Source organism: Meriones unguiculatus, chromosome 5 (assembly GCF_030254825.1).
Source record: "Meriones unguiculatus strain TT.TT164.6M chromosome 5, Bangor_MerUng_6.1, whole genome shotgun sequence".
Taxonomy (NCBI): domain Eukaryota; kingdom Metazoa; phylum Chordata; class Mammalia; order Rodentia; family Muridae; genus Meriones; species Meriones unguiculatus.
The window spans coordinates 48,936,671-48,952,264 of NC_083353.1; the positions used below are offsets into that span (position 1 = coordinate 48,936,671).

General features: G+C 42.9%; 1 protein-coding gene across 1 annotated transcript in view; it reads left to right on the top strand.

Annotated features, from left to right (window-relative positions):
* LOC110543173 (vomeronasal type-1 receptor A11-like) overlaps positions 1-14,764 on the top strand; it is a gene marked incomplete at its 5' end in the record, with an annotated part of 34,753 nt that extends 19,989 nt beyond the window's left edge. Inside the window, 3 exons of the mRNA XM_060383401.1 lie at positions 12,004-12,136; positions 12,189-12,299; positions 14,744-14,764. Coding sequence (XP_060239384.1) covers positions 12,004-12,136; positions 12,189-12,299; positions 14,744-14,764 — 265 coding nt within the window. The remainder of the gene's footprint in view (positions 1-12,003; positions 12,137-12,188; positions 12,300-14,743) is intronic.
* Positions 14,765-15,594: the final 830 nt, after the last annotated feature.

The window sequence follows — 15,594 nt, forward strand, 5'->3', positions numbered from 1 at the left end:
AGGGTTTTTAGGGAAAGTCTTTGATCAGGGAGTTTTCATGACAGTAAACAGGGAAGCACATGTTTCTATGACAGCAAACAGGGCATATGCCTTGATGTTACAGGATTAGGTAAAAGTTAGATGGGTGAGGTGACCTTTTCTGAATCACAATTACCTAAGGTATATGCCTCTCTGAGGAACAATTGCCTAAGACATATGATTACAATGGCAATTCATTTAATCTATATCTGAAACATTGGGGAGAATTTTCCCACCAGATTCTCAACCGATTCCCATTGATTATTGCAAGGGAGATTGTCTCTATTTTCTATGAAGTGTTTATTCTGTGATATTTCCTAGAGATGGTGCTGGGAGAGTTAACTTTGTTTTCTGACAGGCGCACATTTTGTGATATTTCCTGGTACCTGAATTCAGCTCCCAGTCAAGATGGCTCTTTATTTTATAATGGAGTTATACTTAGGCTAACAATACCCAGGCTAATTTAAACTCTTCACCAAGACTTTCTAGATGGTGTTTCTTATGAAGTTAAACTGTGAAACTAAGTATAAATCACACATAAAAGTCACCCAGTTGAAGGTTAATTTTAATCTAGCAAAATGGCTACTCTGGCAAGAGATCACATCCGAAGACCTAGGTCTGTGTGATCTGGCTGAAATTCAGACACACTCTTAGTACACACCCTTTTTTTTTAAGTTTTATTAATTACACTTTATTCACTTTGTATCCCCCCATGAACTCCACCCTCCTCCCCTCCTAATCCCACCTTCCCTCCCCCTTCTTCATGGATGCACCTCCTCAAATCCACTGATAGGCGAGGTCCCCCTCTCCTTCCTTCTGATCTTAGTCTATCAGATCTCATCAGGAGTGGCTGCATTGTCATCTTCTGTGGCCTGGTAAGGCTGCTCCCTCCTCAGGAGAAGGTGATCAAAGAGCAGGTCAATCAGTTCATGTCAGAGACAGTCCTTCTTCTGATTACTATGGAACCCACTTGGACACTGAACTGCCATGGGCTATATCTGTGCAGTTGTTCTAGGTTATCTCCATGCATGGTACTTGGTTGAAGTAGGAGTATCTGGAAAGAAACCTCTGTTCAAAGTTTCTGGTTCTGTTGCTCTCCTTGTGGAGCTCCTGTCCTCTCCAGATCTTACTATTTCCCACTTCTTTCATAAGATTCCATGCTCTCTGCCCAACAGTTAGCCATAAGTCTTAGCACCTGCTTTGCTAGTCTGCAGGGCAGAGCCTTTCATAGGCCCTCTGTGGCAGGCTCCTAACTTGTTTCCTGTTTTCTTTTTCTTCTGATGTCCATCCTCTTTGCCTTTTAGGATGGGGATTGAGCATTTTAGTCAGAGTCCTCGCTTTTGTACGGACTTCTTTATATGTACAGATTTTAGTAGGATTGTCCTATATTATATGTCTATACGAGTGAGTATATACCCTGTGTGTCTTTCCGCTTCTGGGACAGATCACTCAGGATGATCCTTTCCAGTTGCCACCATTTACCTGCAAATTTCAGGATTTCCTTATTTTTCATTGCTGAGTAATATTCCATTGTATAGACGTACCACAATTTCTGTATCCATTCTTCAGTTGAGAGACATCTGGATTGTTTCCAGGTTCTGGCTATTACAAATAAAGCTGCTACAAACATGGTTGAGCAAATGTCCTTATTGTGTACTTGAGCCTCTTTTGCAAATATGTCTAGGAGTGCTATGGCTAGATCTGAGGAATGCTATTCCTATTTGTCTGAGAAAGCGCCAGATTGATTTCCAGAGTTGTTGTACAAATTTACATTCCCATGAGCAGTGGAGGAGGGTTCCCCTTGCTCCTCAACCTCTCCAGAATGTGATGTCACTTGAGTTTTTGATCTTGGCCATTCTGATGTGTGTAAGGTGAAATCTCAGCATCGTTTTGATTTGCATTTCCTTTATGGGTAATGAGGTTGAGCATTTCTTTGTTTTTCTGCCATTCAATATTCCTCTACAGAGAATTCTGTTTAGCTCTGTTCCCCAGTTTTTAATTGGATTACTTAGTTTGTTGCTTTTCAGCTTTTTTAGTTCTTTATATACTAATATTGGATATTAGTCCTCTGTCAGAAAAAAAAAAAGGTTAGTGAAGATTCTCTCCCAATCTGTAGGAATTAATTTTGTTTTGGTGATGGTGTCCTTTGCTTTACAGAAGCTTTTCAGTTTCATGAGGTCCCATTTATTGATTGTTGCTCTTAGAGCCCGTGTTGTTGTTGTTCTGTTCAGGAAATTGTGTCCTCTATTAATGACTTCTAGGGTCTTCCCCACTTTTTCTTCTAACCGATTTAATGTGTCTGGTTTTATGTTGAGGTCTTTGATCCACTTGGAATTTAATTTTGTGCTTGGTGATGAGTATAGATCTATGTGCATTTTTCTACATGTAAACATCCAGTTAGACCAGCACCATTTGTTGAAGATGCTACCTTTTTTCCATTGTATGGTTTTGGCATCTTTTTCAAAGATGAGTTGTTCATAAGTGTCTGGGTTTTTTTCTGGGTCTTCAGTTTGTATCCATTGATCCACCATTCTGTTTCTATGCCAGTACCATGCAGTTTTTATTACTGTTGCTCTATAGTAGAGCTTAATATCAGGGATGGAGATACCTCCAGAAGATCTTTTATTGTAGAGGATTGCTTTAGCAATTCTGGGTTTCTTGTTATTCCATATGAAGTTGAGAATTTTTCTTTCCAGGTCTGTAAAGAATTGTGTTGGTAATTTGATGGGAATTGCATTGAATCTGTAGATTGCTTTTGGTAAGATGGCCATTTTTACTATGTTATTCCTGCCAAGCCATGAGCATGGGAGATATTTCCATCTTCTGATATCTTCTTCTAATTCTTTCATCAGAGACTTATTTTTTTTTTCATACAAGATATGACTTGCTTGTTTAGGGTTACACCAAGGTACTTTATGTAATTTGTGGCTATTGTGAAGGGTGTTGTTTCCCTAATTTTTTTTTCTCAGCCCTTTTATCTTTTGTATACAGAAGGGCTACTCTTTTTTTTTTTTTTTTTTTTTGAGTTAATTTTGTATCTGGCCACGTTGATGAAGGTGTTTATCAGCTGTAAGAGTTCCCTGGTAGAATTTTAGGGGTCACTCAAGTATACTATCATATCATCTGCAAATAGTGATAATTCTCCTTCTTCCTTTCCAAATTGTTTCCCCTTTATCTCCTTCAACTGTCTTATTGCTCTAGCAAGGACATCCAGAACTATGTTGAAGAGATATGGAGAGAGTGGGAAGCCTTGCCTTGTCCCTGATTTCAGTGGAATGACTTTAAGTTTCTCTCCATTTAGCTTGTTGTTGGCTCTAAGCTTGCTGTATATTGCCTTTACCATGTTTAGGTATGTGCCTTTTATCTCTGATCTCTCCAATACTTTAAACATGAATGGATGCTGGATTTTGTCAAATGACTTTTAAACATGTAAGGAGGTTATATGTGGTTTTTTTCTTTCAGTTTGTTATTTTGGTGGATCACATTGAAGGATTTCCATGTATTGGACCACCCCTGCATACCTGTGATGAAGCCCACTTTGTCATAGTAGATGATATCTTTGATATGTTCTTGTATTCAGTTTGCAAGTATCTTGTTGAGTATTTTTGCATCAGTGTTCATAAGGGAGATTGGCCTGAAAATTCTCTTTTTTTTTGGGGGGGGTCTTTGTAAGGTTTAGATACCAAGGTGACTGTGGCTTCATAGAATGAGTTTGGTAGTGTTTTTCTGTTTCTATTTTGTGGAATAGTTTGAAGAGAATTGGAGTTAACTCTTCTTTGAAGGTCTGGTAGAATTCTGCCCTGAAACCATCTGGTCCTGGCTTTTTTTGGATGAGATACTCTTGATGACAACTTCTATTTCCTTGGGAGATATAGGACTATTTAGTTGATTTACCTACTCTTGATTCAGCTTTGTTAAGTGGAATTGATCAAGAAAATTTTCCATTTCATTTTGATTTTCAAATTTTGTGGCATATCCACTTTTGAAGTCTATTAAGTCCTAATGGCTGTTTGGATTTCCACAGTGTCTATAGCTTTTCATTTCTGATTTTGTTGATTTGGATGGTGTCTCTCTGCCTTTTAGTTAGCTTGGCTAAGGGTTTGTCTATCTTGTTGATTTTCTCAAAGTACCAGCTCTTGGTTCCATCGATTTTTTGAATAGTTTTATTTGTTTCTAATTGATTTATTTCTGTCCTGACTTTGATTATTTCCAGCCATCTAGTCCTTTTTGATGTGTCTGCTTTTTTTTTCTAGGATTTGTAGGTGAGACATTAAGTTGCTTGAATGAGTTGTCTCAAATTTCTTCTTGAAGGCTCTTAGTTCTATGAACTTTCCTCTTAGCACTGCTTTCATTGTGTCCCATAAGTTTGGATATGTTGTGGCTTCATTTTCATTGAAGTCTAGGAAGACATTAATTTCTTTCTTTATTTCTTCCCTTACCCAGCTCTCATTGAGTAGCAAGTTGCTCAGTTTCCATGTGTGTGTAGGATTTTTGCTATTTCTGTTGTTGTTGAGGTCCAGGTTTATTCCATGGTGATCAGATAAGATACAAAGAATTATTTCCATCTTCTTGTATCTGTTGAGGCTTGCTTTGTGACCAACCATATGGTCTATTTTTGAGAAGGTTCCATGAGGTGCTGAGAAGGAGGTAAATTCTTTTGTGTTTGGGTGTAAGGTTCTGTAAGTGTCTGTTAGGTCCATTTGATTCATGTCCTCTGTTAGAGACATTGTTTCTTTGTTTAATTTCTGTTTTGTTGATCTGTCCTTTGTTGAGAGTGTGGTGTTGAAGTCTCCCAATAATAATGTGTGGGGATCTTTATGTCGTTTGAGTTTTATCAATGTATCTTTTGCAAATGTGGGTGCCCTTGTATTTGGGGCATAGAAGTTCAGGATTGTGATGTCTTTCTGGTGGAATTTTCCCTTGATGAGTATGAAGTGTCCTTCCCCATCTCTTTTTATTGATGTTGGTTGAAAGCCTATTTTATCAGACATTTGAATGGCTACTCCAGCTTGCTTCTTGTGTCCATTTGCTTGGAAAGCAGTCTTCCAGCACTTTACCCTCAGGTCTATCATTGTGACTTAGGTGTGTTTCTTGTATGCAACAGCTTCCTGGGTTTTGTTTACGTATCCATTCTATTAGTCTGTGTCTTTTTATTGGAGAATTGAGTCCACTGATGTTGAGAGAGATTAATGATCAGTGGCTGTTAGATCTTTTTATTTTGATGGTGGCTGTGGTCATAGGTTTGTGTACTTGGTTGCTTTCTGTTTTACTGTAGTGAGGTTAATTATTTCCTGTGTTTTCTTGAAAATAGGTAGGTTTCTTGAGTTGTATTTTTTCTTGTAGTGTCTTCTTTAATGCTGCATTTGTGTGTAGGTATTGTTGAAATTTGTTTTTGTCATTGAATATCTTGTTTTCTTCATCTATGAGGACTGAGAGTTTTGCTGGGTATAGTAGCCTGGGCTGACATCTATGTTCTCTTAGGGTGTGCATGATATCAGTCCAGGCCCTTCTGCCTTCCATAGTTTCTGTTGAGAAGTCAGGTGTGATTCTAATGGGTTTGCCATTATATGTTACTTGGCCTTTTTCCCTTGCAGCTTTTAGTATTTTTTCTTAGTTCTGTATCCTTATTGTTTTGATTATTATGTGGTGGGAATATTTTCTTTTCTGGTCTAATTTATTGGGTGTTCTGTAGGGCTCTTGTATTCTTATTGGCCTCTCCTTTAAGTTGGGAAAACTTTCTTCAATGATTTTGTTGAAAATATTTTCTGGGCCTTGGAGCAGGAAATCTTTTTCCTCTACAGCTATTATTCTTAGGCTTTGTCTTTTTATGCTGTCTTGAATTTCTTGGACTGTGTGTGTAAGGAATTTTTTAGATTTAACATTTTCTTTGACAGATATATTGATTTCTTCCATTGTATCTTCCCCACCTGAGATTCTTTCTTCCATCTCTTGTATTCTATTGTTTATGCTAACCTCTGTGGTTCCTGTTTTCTTCCCTAAGTTCTTTCTTTCCACAATTTCCTCCATTTGTGTTTTCTTTAATTTTTCCAATTCTATCTTCAAATCTTGAGCCATTTTGTTGATTTCCTTCACCTATCTGACTGTGTATTTTCCTGTTTTTCCTTCAATTCCTTCAGTTGTTTGAACATTCCTCTGTTTCTTTTATTTCTTTCAGTGATTTAAGTCTTTCCTCTCTAAAGTCCACAAACTGTTTGGCTGCAAATTCCTGTATTTCTTACTCCTGGCCATAATCTGTTTCAGTTTATCTTCCTCCAGGTCTTTACACATTTTATTTTTTTTTCTTCTATTATCCTCTTCATGAGCATAGATGTTAGGTCATCTTCTTGAATTTCAATAAAACTGGGGTGTCCAGGGCTACTTGCTCCTGGATAACTGGGTTCTGGAGATGCCATATTGCTCTGTCTTAAGTTGGTTGAGCTTTAATGCTGGCCTCTACCCATTGGGCTATCTTAGCTGTTGGGTGTGAGAATCTGGTGGTTCCTGTAATCCTGTGGTTTACAGAATCCCCTTGGCAGGAAGATGGATTTTCCTGAAGGAAGCCTCCTCAGCACTTTGGGTATGGTCACTGTATGGCTAGTGTTTTTCGGGAGTTGCCATAGCTCACCTCAGATGTAGAGACCTGAGTATTAACTGTGGTTTTTGTTAGTCGAGGGGGCTCTCCTCTCACCCAGAGAGGAGACAGCTGCCCTGCTTCTGCGTTTTCTGCTGTAAATTTAGTGAGCTGCTGCTGTAACCTGGGTGTCCTGTGGTTTGGTCAGTTATGTGAGGGATAACTGGTTGCCCCTTGGAGCAGTATCTGGGGGTTGATCTCGGAGATCCCAGGCTTCTATAGATCTGAGGTTGAGGCTGTTTGTCCCAGTATGCAAGTGGTAATCTGTGGCAGGTGAGTACAGCTCTCCTGGTAGCAGCAGGCTAGCTGGTGCACAGCAGGTCTGTGGTTTGGGCTGGTCTGTGGGACCTTTTCCATGGATATACTAAGTCTGACCCCATTTGCTTCGTTCCCTGTGAGGATTTTTCCCGACAGGGACTGCCAGTCCCTGTTGCCCTGTGTCACACAGCTCTGTCTGTCTGTGACACAGAGCTGGGTGGGCAGCCAGTCTCTGTGCTGGTGGCTGGAGCCCAGTTCAGTGCTGGGGGCACACCCGCCATTCTGCAAGAACTTTTCCAGGGAGAGAGTGGGTGGCCCATGGCCATCCCTGTTTCCTCCTTCCCCATGGGTTTTTCTCTAGACTGGGACTCTCAGTCTCTGATGTTATTGTACACCCATTCAGCCTGGGAAGGTGATCAGGACACGCTGGCTCTGGTCCGGCGACCTAGTGCTTGTGTGACCTGGGATCTCTGTAGGGTTCTGGCTGGGTGACCTGAGAGTGGACCCGAATGATTCACATATTATGGGGGTTTCCTCTTACCTGGGAAACACAATCACTGTTGTTTTAGGGCCCAAAGTTCAGTCTCTTGGTTACTGTACAGAAAATATTGTCCTACTTCTCAGATGTAGTGTTCTCCTGGCACCGCCATCTTGTTCTTCCCAGTACACACTTAATCCATCTGGCTGGAATACAGACACACTCTTAGTATACACCTTTAATCCTAAGCAATGAAGCCTGTCAGGTCCTTGTGCTGATTCCTCCTCATACCACACAGTGACACCAGAGAGCAGCATACAAGTGAGATCACCTGAGCACCTGAAAGGGAAGTGCAGAAGGCAACTTCCAGAAAAGACTTAATCACCTCCTGTGATTTCCCTGACACTGCACCGTGGGGTAGTGTATCTCTTCTTCACCCATTCATTTACCCAACTCAGGGCTCCCAGCAGCTCTAGGTATTTCAGGAAAATCCCCCCCAATATGTGTTTTCCTACAATCACACCCACCACCAAATACAAGTGGGAAACGACAGCCTATCAAGGGGACCTGACAACAAGAAGAGCCTTGAACAGGATTTTGTACATAAGGATTGCCCCATGAGGCAGCAGTGGATCTCACAACCTCACTTTGCAGAGGCACAGGCGGCCTTAATGTGGCAGCAGGAGACAGCACCTCAGCCTTCACAGCCACCTAAGGAAGTTAGAGCCATGTCCTTCAGGTTTGAGCAGGAGAATAGAGCGAATAACTTTGCTAAGACCACAGAGATAATTGATGTTGGAGCCCTGATTGAGACCCAGGGGGCGGGGTCCAGTGAGCCCAGGGGAGTTTGGGGGCGTGGCTATTGCTGCCCTGGGACTGTTAATGCTGCCCTGGGACTGAGGTGGCCTTCTCTTCTGCTTCCTGCAGGTGGCGACAAAGCACCAAGCCAAGCATAGTCCTGAGGTGTTGATAGCTTGGTTTGCTTGAAGATGTAACACTCACTTGGTCATAGTGGGGGAGCAGGGAGGGAGGTGGGAAATGCCTCCCCCTGGACCCATACAGAAGTTGCAAATGGGAGACTAGCCTGGCCTAGCACCAATCTGCCAGCCTTAAGTCTGCAGTCAGTCTGATCTCAGGAGGGTCTGGATCTTAGGGTGGATCAGATTCTGTTTCCCTCTCAGAACTCTCAGCCTGGAAGTTAGTAGCTGTACAGGACACCCAGTAAGTTCATACACGCACGTGCACAATGTACACAGACATGTTATAGTTGGTGTCTGCACAGGTTGTTTGACTGAGTTACCTTCTGCTCAGAACATCCAGGCAGAGTCCAGTAAGTACTATGAAGGAATGCTCTTCGCCCTTTCCCAGCCTCCTTCAAGAATTCACAAGAGCTGAGAACTGTAAAACTTGTCAAAAGCAGTGATTTTTAATAGCTCAAAGCCCAGTGCCACAGTGAAAGGGGGCCAGGCCTTCACTCTCCCCAGTTCTCTTGATCAGCCCAAGCTGATGAATTTTCTCCTTATTCCAGCATCCCACTGCAGGGAACCTGAGAGCCTGAGCTGAGGTGTGTTTTGGTGTGGGCAGAAGGGAGGAAGGGGGAACTGTGGCTACAGTGACCTTGCACACTCATTTGGGCTCCTGCTATGCTGACTCCAGTGCACAGACCACCTGTGGGATGCACAGAGGAAGTCTTTCCACCCCACCCCAAGTGGTCTAAGGAGAGAATATGTGAGGGCCACATGCCATCTTTGTGGTCATCCCTTGGTCAAGGTTGCCTTGCCTGGTTCATCCTCCATGGTTGCACATTCTACCTCTTCCTCCTTTGTTCTTTGGAAGCCAGTCACCATGCCTGCCCAACACCATAAACAGAAGGCCCAAGCTTTCAAGCTTCATGCCCCTGAGAGGAATCACCTATGCACAATAATTAAATTCTTTGTAGGAAGATTTCCTCTTCTCCCTCACTTACTGTGTGCGGTCATTCTGTCTGTCCCTGTGGAGTGACATGTTCATTCTTTACTGCCAGTTCAGCCTGCTGTTGATGCTCACTCTCCAGCACTGGCTCTTTAGGGGTCCCTCATCCTCACTCTCCAGTCCTTGGTTGCCCCTGTGTTATCTGGGGTACTTCCTACCTGGTAAAAGACAGCCAGGTTCCTATGTATCTATCTTTTCAGTTCCCTGAATCAGAGAGTTCTGCAAAGAGTTAGGCTCCTTATACTGGCATTTAAATTTTCTTTGAGTGTGATGAGTGTGGCATACTTACACATTTGTGTGGGTTAGTACATATGTATGTATGTACATGTGCAAGTGTGTATATGTGGAGGCCAGAAATGATTGTTAACTGTCTTCCTCTGTCATCACCCACCTTATTTATACATTTCATCATCTCTGTGTGTGTGTGTGAGTGTGTGTAAGGACATATATGTGGAGGTAAGAGGTTAAGCTCAGATCGTACATTTCACTCTCTGTGGGACAGGATCTTTGCAGGGAACCATTTAGTTGGCCTGGCCTGGCTGCCTTGAGCGGCATAGGGGTTCTTAAGTTAGGGTTCATGGCTCCTGGGACACTAAGCACCTTCAGTTCCTGAGAGACTGACACACTCCTGCAGGCAGTTGAAGTGTTAGGCAGTTTTGTGTTTCTCTGATGCAGGATATTTGATCCTATTGTGAGAGTGCAAAAAGTTTCTTGTTTGGTGTGGCTCAGCCCTCAAACACACCTTTAATCTAAGAGCTTTCTGTACACAGGATTAAGTAAAGTTAACCCCAGGTCAAGAGGTGGAGTAAAAATCCAGCTGACAGGAAGTTAACAGGAAAGAGGGGCTTGAGGTGAAGGGAATTTAAGACAGTGTGGAGAAGAAGGTGCTTCCTTCTGGGACGTGAGCTGAGTAGGAAGATCAGCTGAGCAGGAAGGTCTTTCTCTGCCTCTCTGAGCTAGCAAGCTTTCACCCCAGCATCTGGATCCTAATAGGTAATAATTGAACGCTTGGGATTTTGTTTTTAATAACAACAACATTTCTCTGTATGTTTCTTTAGTAGTCAAGGAAACATGGAAACTCGACAGGACAATTACTCTTAGACATAACCTTGTGTACCCTCCAGTGCTTGCAAACATCAATGTATCCTGGCAACGACCACTGTGTTGATCCTGGCAATGGCCATTATATCTGTTTTTGACAAAGGTATAAAAGGTCTGATTGTTCTCCATAAAATTGTCACAGCCTCAACCTTGCTGCGATCCCTCCTACGAGCCTGGTTTAATTCCTTGAAGCCATAGTAAGCAATCTTGATCTAATAAGCAATGAAAGTTTCTTTTGTTGTTCTCTGCTGTGTACTTCAGGTTAGTTGACCTGCAAGCTTCTAGGAATTCTCCTATCTCTGCTTCCATCTCAACATAGGAGCACTGAGTACAGACAGGTACTAACCCTGTCTGGCTTTATGTGGCTTCTCTGCACTCTAGCTAAGGTCCTCATGATTGCATGGCAAATGAACCTAATCAATCTGAATCTTATCAGTTTGGCTTGGGTATCTGGTCAATGAGCTCTAGGGTCTTACTTGTCTCTGCCCCCTCAGTGCTGGGGGCTACAGGAACTCACACACAGCATGGCTTTTATATAGCTGTTGAAGATTCAAATTCAGTCTTTATGCTTGTGCAGAAAGCACTGTTACCTCACCCCTACCCAGCCCAGTCCCCCTCCACCCCTCCAGCCTTTCATTTGGTTTCAGAAGATTACTGTTTTTTCTTCTTGTTCTGAATGGTCATTCTATACCAATTAAGAATTCTCCACTGTGCCATTCCTCAATCCCTGGCAAACACCATTGCATTTTCCTTTCTTTAAAAATTACAGTACAGTACTCTCAGTTCCACCCCTAGATATACAGAAGCTTGTCATTCTGTGACTGACAGGTCACTGGAAGTATGTATTCATCTGTGGTGGACCTATACCTATATGTGGCTTTCCTTCCTGTTTAAGCTGAGTAATAGTCCATGATATATAAAGGCCAGATGTGGTTGGTACATTCATCTGCTTATGGACAGAGAGTTATTTCCATCGTGGCTGTGGTTAAGTGCTGTTACTATAAACAAGCAAGCATCTGAGACTTTGAATCAATTATTTTTCCATAACTATGAAAGAACTGTTGATGAATGATATGCGATTTTGTGATAATGCATCTATGGAGAGCTGAGACTCAGACGCCATCTACTGGCGCTGACATCTGCCCTCGAAACTGTAAGGAACCTCCAGAACGCATGTGCATGTTGCGTAAGCACGCCAAGCCACTGCCCAGGGGTAAAGAGTGAGCAGCCAATCAGGGTATGACACGCCACTTAGGTGCGACCAGGGCTTATATAAACAGCACCACTTTGGGGCCCTGGCACTCTCCTCCCTCTCTCCCCGCCGGGGGGTTGCCCGCTCCCGCCGCGGCCCGCTGGACGCAGCTGCGCTGTAGGCCAATGTGAGCGCTGCCCACGGCCGCAGTAGCCGGGCCTGTGCCGTGGCGCGCTGCCGCCCCGAGCTTCGTGGGGCTGGTCCCGCGGCTCTCCTCCTCCTTTCAAGGCTTGACTGTAATAAAAAGCCTGTTGCAGAAGGATTCTTGTGTCCGCGTGCATTCTTGCTGGCGAGACCATCACGCGGCTTTCAACATCTGGTGCTGAAACCGGGGACCAAACCACCCGGGAAGCAGGGAGGCTCCCACTGCCGGTGCTGCCAAGGAGAGCCCTCGTTTGCGGGGAGGATTCAGAACTGCAACATCGAGGTTTGTCCTGAGAGGCATGTTCAATCTTGATTCATCTCATTTTTCATTTCAGCTAGCAGAAGCCCTTATCGCCTTCCCCGTTGTGATCGCTGCCATAGCCCTCTTTCTTTTGGTTTTGTGCAAACTTGAGGGCGGCCTCAGAAGGAAAGAGATTAACCAAAGGGTAAGAGTAGACACTAAGGGAGTGTTAAGGGAGATGCGAGACCGCATGTCAGAAACAGGACGTGACAAAAGATTGGGGCCCCAATGGATAGAAATAGAGACGTCTCTAAGAAGAAAGGCCCTTCTGTGGATGTTAAAGCCACAGAAGTGAGAGATAAGGGAAAAAACGCCCTGGGAGAGAAAGGTAAAAGGAGAAGAAAAAAACCAATAAAAAAGGCTCTTTATCCAATAAGATTAAAATTCCCGCTAAATGCCTGGGCGCAGCCATCTTGGCTTTCATCAGAGGCTTCCACGTGGCTGGTAACTGGGCACAGCCATCTTGGCTTTGGGAAAAATGGGCGGGACCTTGGGTATATCAGCGGTTTCCATGTGGCCAGCGCCATCTTTAGTTCGGGCAAGGACGCCCTGCCCCACGTGGCCGGTGCCATCTTTAATTCGGGCAAAGAGGCCCTGCCTCCCGTGTGCCTCCCTCTCCCCCACAATAACCCAGCCCCTTTCCCAAGCCGCTTCTATTTAAATGCCCTCATAATTTTTTCACTGGGTTTATGCTCTTGGGTATCTTATCAATTTACTAAATAAAACCCTGCCGTATTGTTTGTGCTAACTAAAAAATTACAGTTTTTAAAATGTATCTTGTGGAGAGCTGTTTGTTTGATAAGCTGTTTTGTTTATAAAAAACATGTTTACGCCCTGCTCTTTACCTTGAGACAAAAAAAAAAGGGGGGGGGAAGTTTCACCAAGTTCCTTAGAGTATGTTTGTTACCTGCTACAGGGAGGTTATTTTAAAAAGTTAGGCAGTTTCAAAACTCCTCTTTATAGTAATGTAACTTGCTTTTACAGTTAATATAATTCTAAAAAAAAAACAACTGTATTTTAAATATGTTATAATTCATTTAAAGGGCTGGTGATTGTTCATTACAAAATGTTTTTTATGCTCTTTTAAGGAAAAAATTCTAGCTGATAGGTTTGGTATGGCTAAAATAATTCTTACAGTTTAAAATTGTTCCGTTAAGCAGTTAATTATAAAGCTTGTTTAATCACTAAAAACTTTTGGTTGTGGGGGATTATAGATGCTCCACAGTGTTTACTGTATCAGCAACACCTAGTGGCTGTACTTGGTGTTGTCAGTCACCGCCTGCTAATGCTAGCACATGGCCTGCCGCCATGATGGTTCAACAATAAAAAGCATGTAAGCTGTAGTTTGGCTGCCATGTTTGTTTAGGGTTTCCAGCTGAGTTCAGTTGCACGTGGCCAGCCGCCATACTGGGCCGGAGATAAAGAGGGTGGAGCTATGAGTTTGCCACCATTTTGTTCAGGTACTGTTCAATTTTAATGCCGTATCCTTTGTTGCAAAAAACCCTGCAGCAATGGGGATTGCATATTGCCACTAAAAAGGTCCAAATTTCAGAAGTAGGTTCCTTTCTCATCCCAGGAACCACTTTGGGATGGACTGGTGGTTTATACAGATGGGTCAAAAACAGGAGTGGAAACTTATGTGGTTAATAATAAAGTTGTTTCTAAGCAATATCATGAGACCTCGCCTCAAACTGTGGAATGTTTAGTAGTGCTAAAAGTTTTGAAAAAATTTCCAGGTCCTTTAAATATTTTTTCTGATTCTAGTTATGTGGTAAATGCAACCAAAATCTTAGAGGCTGCTGGATTGATTAAAGCATCTAGCAAGCTTGCAAAATTCTTTCAAAGGATTCAGTTTGCCTTAATTACCAAAAAATTCCCTGTTTTTATTACACATATTAGGGCTCATTCCGGTCTACCGGGGCCCACGTCCCATGAAAATGACCTGGCAGATCGAGCCACAAAGATGATTGCATTTGCCCTCCTTTCAAATTTAGAATTGGCTAAGGAGTTTCATAAAAAGTTTCATGTTACAGCTGAGACATTGCATCATCGATTTTACATAACTAGAAAAGAAGCTAGAGATATTGTTACCCAATGTCAAAATTGTTGTCAGTTCTTACCTATGCCTCATGTTGGGATTAATCCCAGAGGAATCCATCCACTACAAGTGTGGCAGATGGATGTTACCCACATTTCATTTTTTGGTAAAATTCAATATTTGCATGTTTCCGTTGATACTTGCTCTGGAGTTATGTTTGCTTCTCCCCTGACTGGAGAAAAGGCAGCCCATGTTATTCAACATTGCCTGGAGGCATGGAGTGCCTGGGGAAAGCCCAAAATTCTAAAAACTGACAATGGGCCAGCCTATACTTCTCAAAAATTTGGACAGTTTTGTCATCAAATGGAAGTGACTCACCTAACGGGTCTGCCATATAACCCTCAAGGGCAGGGTATTATTGAACGTGCTCATAGCACTCTAAAATCCTACTTAATAAAACAAAAAGGGGGAGTCGAGGAGGCTCTGCCCTCAGTGCCACAAGTGACTGTTTCCTTGGCACTCTTTCCTCTCAATTTTTAAAATTTGGACAGTCAGGGCCATTCGGCGGCTGATCGTCACTGCTTAGGGCCTGATAGGCCTAAGGAAATGAATAAATGGAAGGATGTCTTGACTGGTCAATGGAAAGGCCTGGATCCTATCTTAATAAGATCCAGGGGAGCTGTCTGTGTTTTCCCACAGGAAGAAAACAATCCATTCTGGGTACTGGAGCAACTCACGCGAAAGCTCCTGACAGCTGAAGATGATCTTTCAACAAATACACCTGCTACTACTTGAAGAATTAAGGGCGGCCATGGTGACCACTAATTCTACTCGAGTGGAATCATTGCTCACGGATGGCTTATTATCCTGGGTTTCTTCCGCCTTTTCTTACTCTAAGATTGGGTGGGGGTTGGAATGTTTGGTGCAGCACTATGTTGTGGCTTAGTGTTTTTACTCTGGTTGTTCTGCAAACTCAATACGCAACACAAACGTGACAAGGTTGTGATCGCGCAAGCACTTGTGGCCTTGGAACAAAGATCATCTCCCAAAATTTGGTTATCCATGTTAAAAAATTAAAACAGACTGTGACACTCAGTCGATGCACCTCAGGGGTTTTACCCATTGCACTGAGTCGATGAGTGATCCAAGTCATAATCTTGCCTTTGCCTAAGTGGCTATGGTACCTAGATAGGAGGATGACAGCCCTTGCACTCCCTGGAATTTTATTCCATTGCACAGGAATGGGTGTCACCTCCATTTTCAATCTTCTCCCTTAGCCCCTGCACCCAGAGGACTTGTCTCCATTGCACCTGGTCCGGAAAGGGAGTAATCTAAAGCTCTTGATTGCTTACTCCCCAAAGAAGGAGTTCGCTTGATCGAGCTTAGGGCTCTCTTGTGCCGC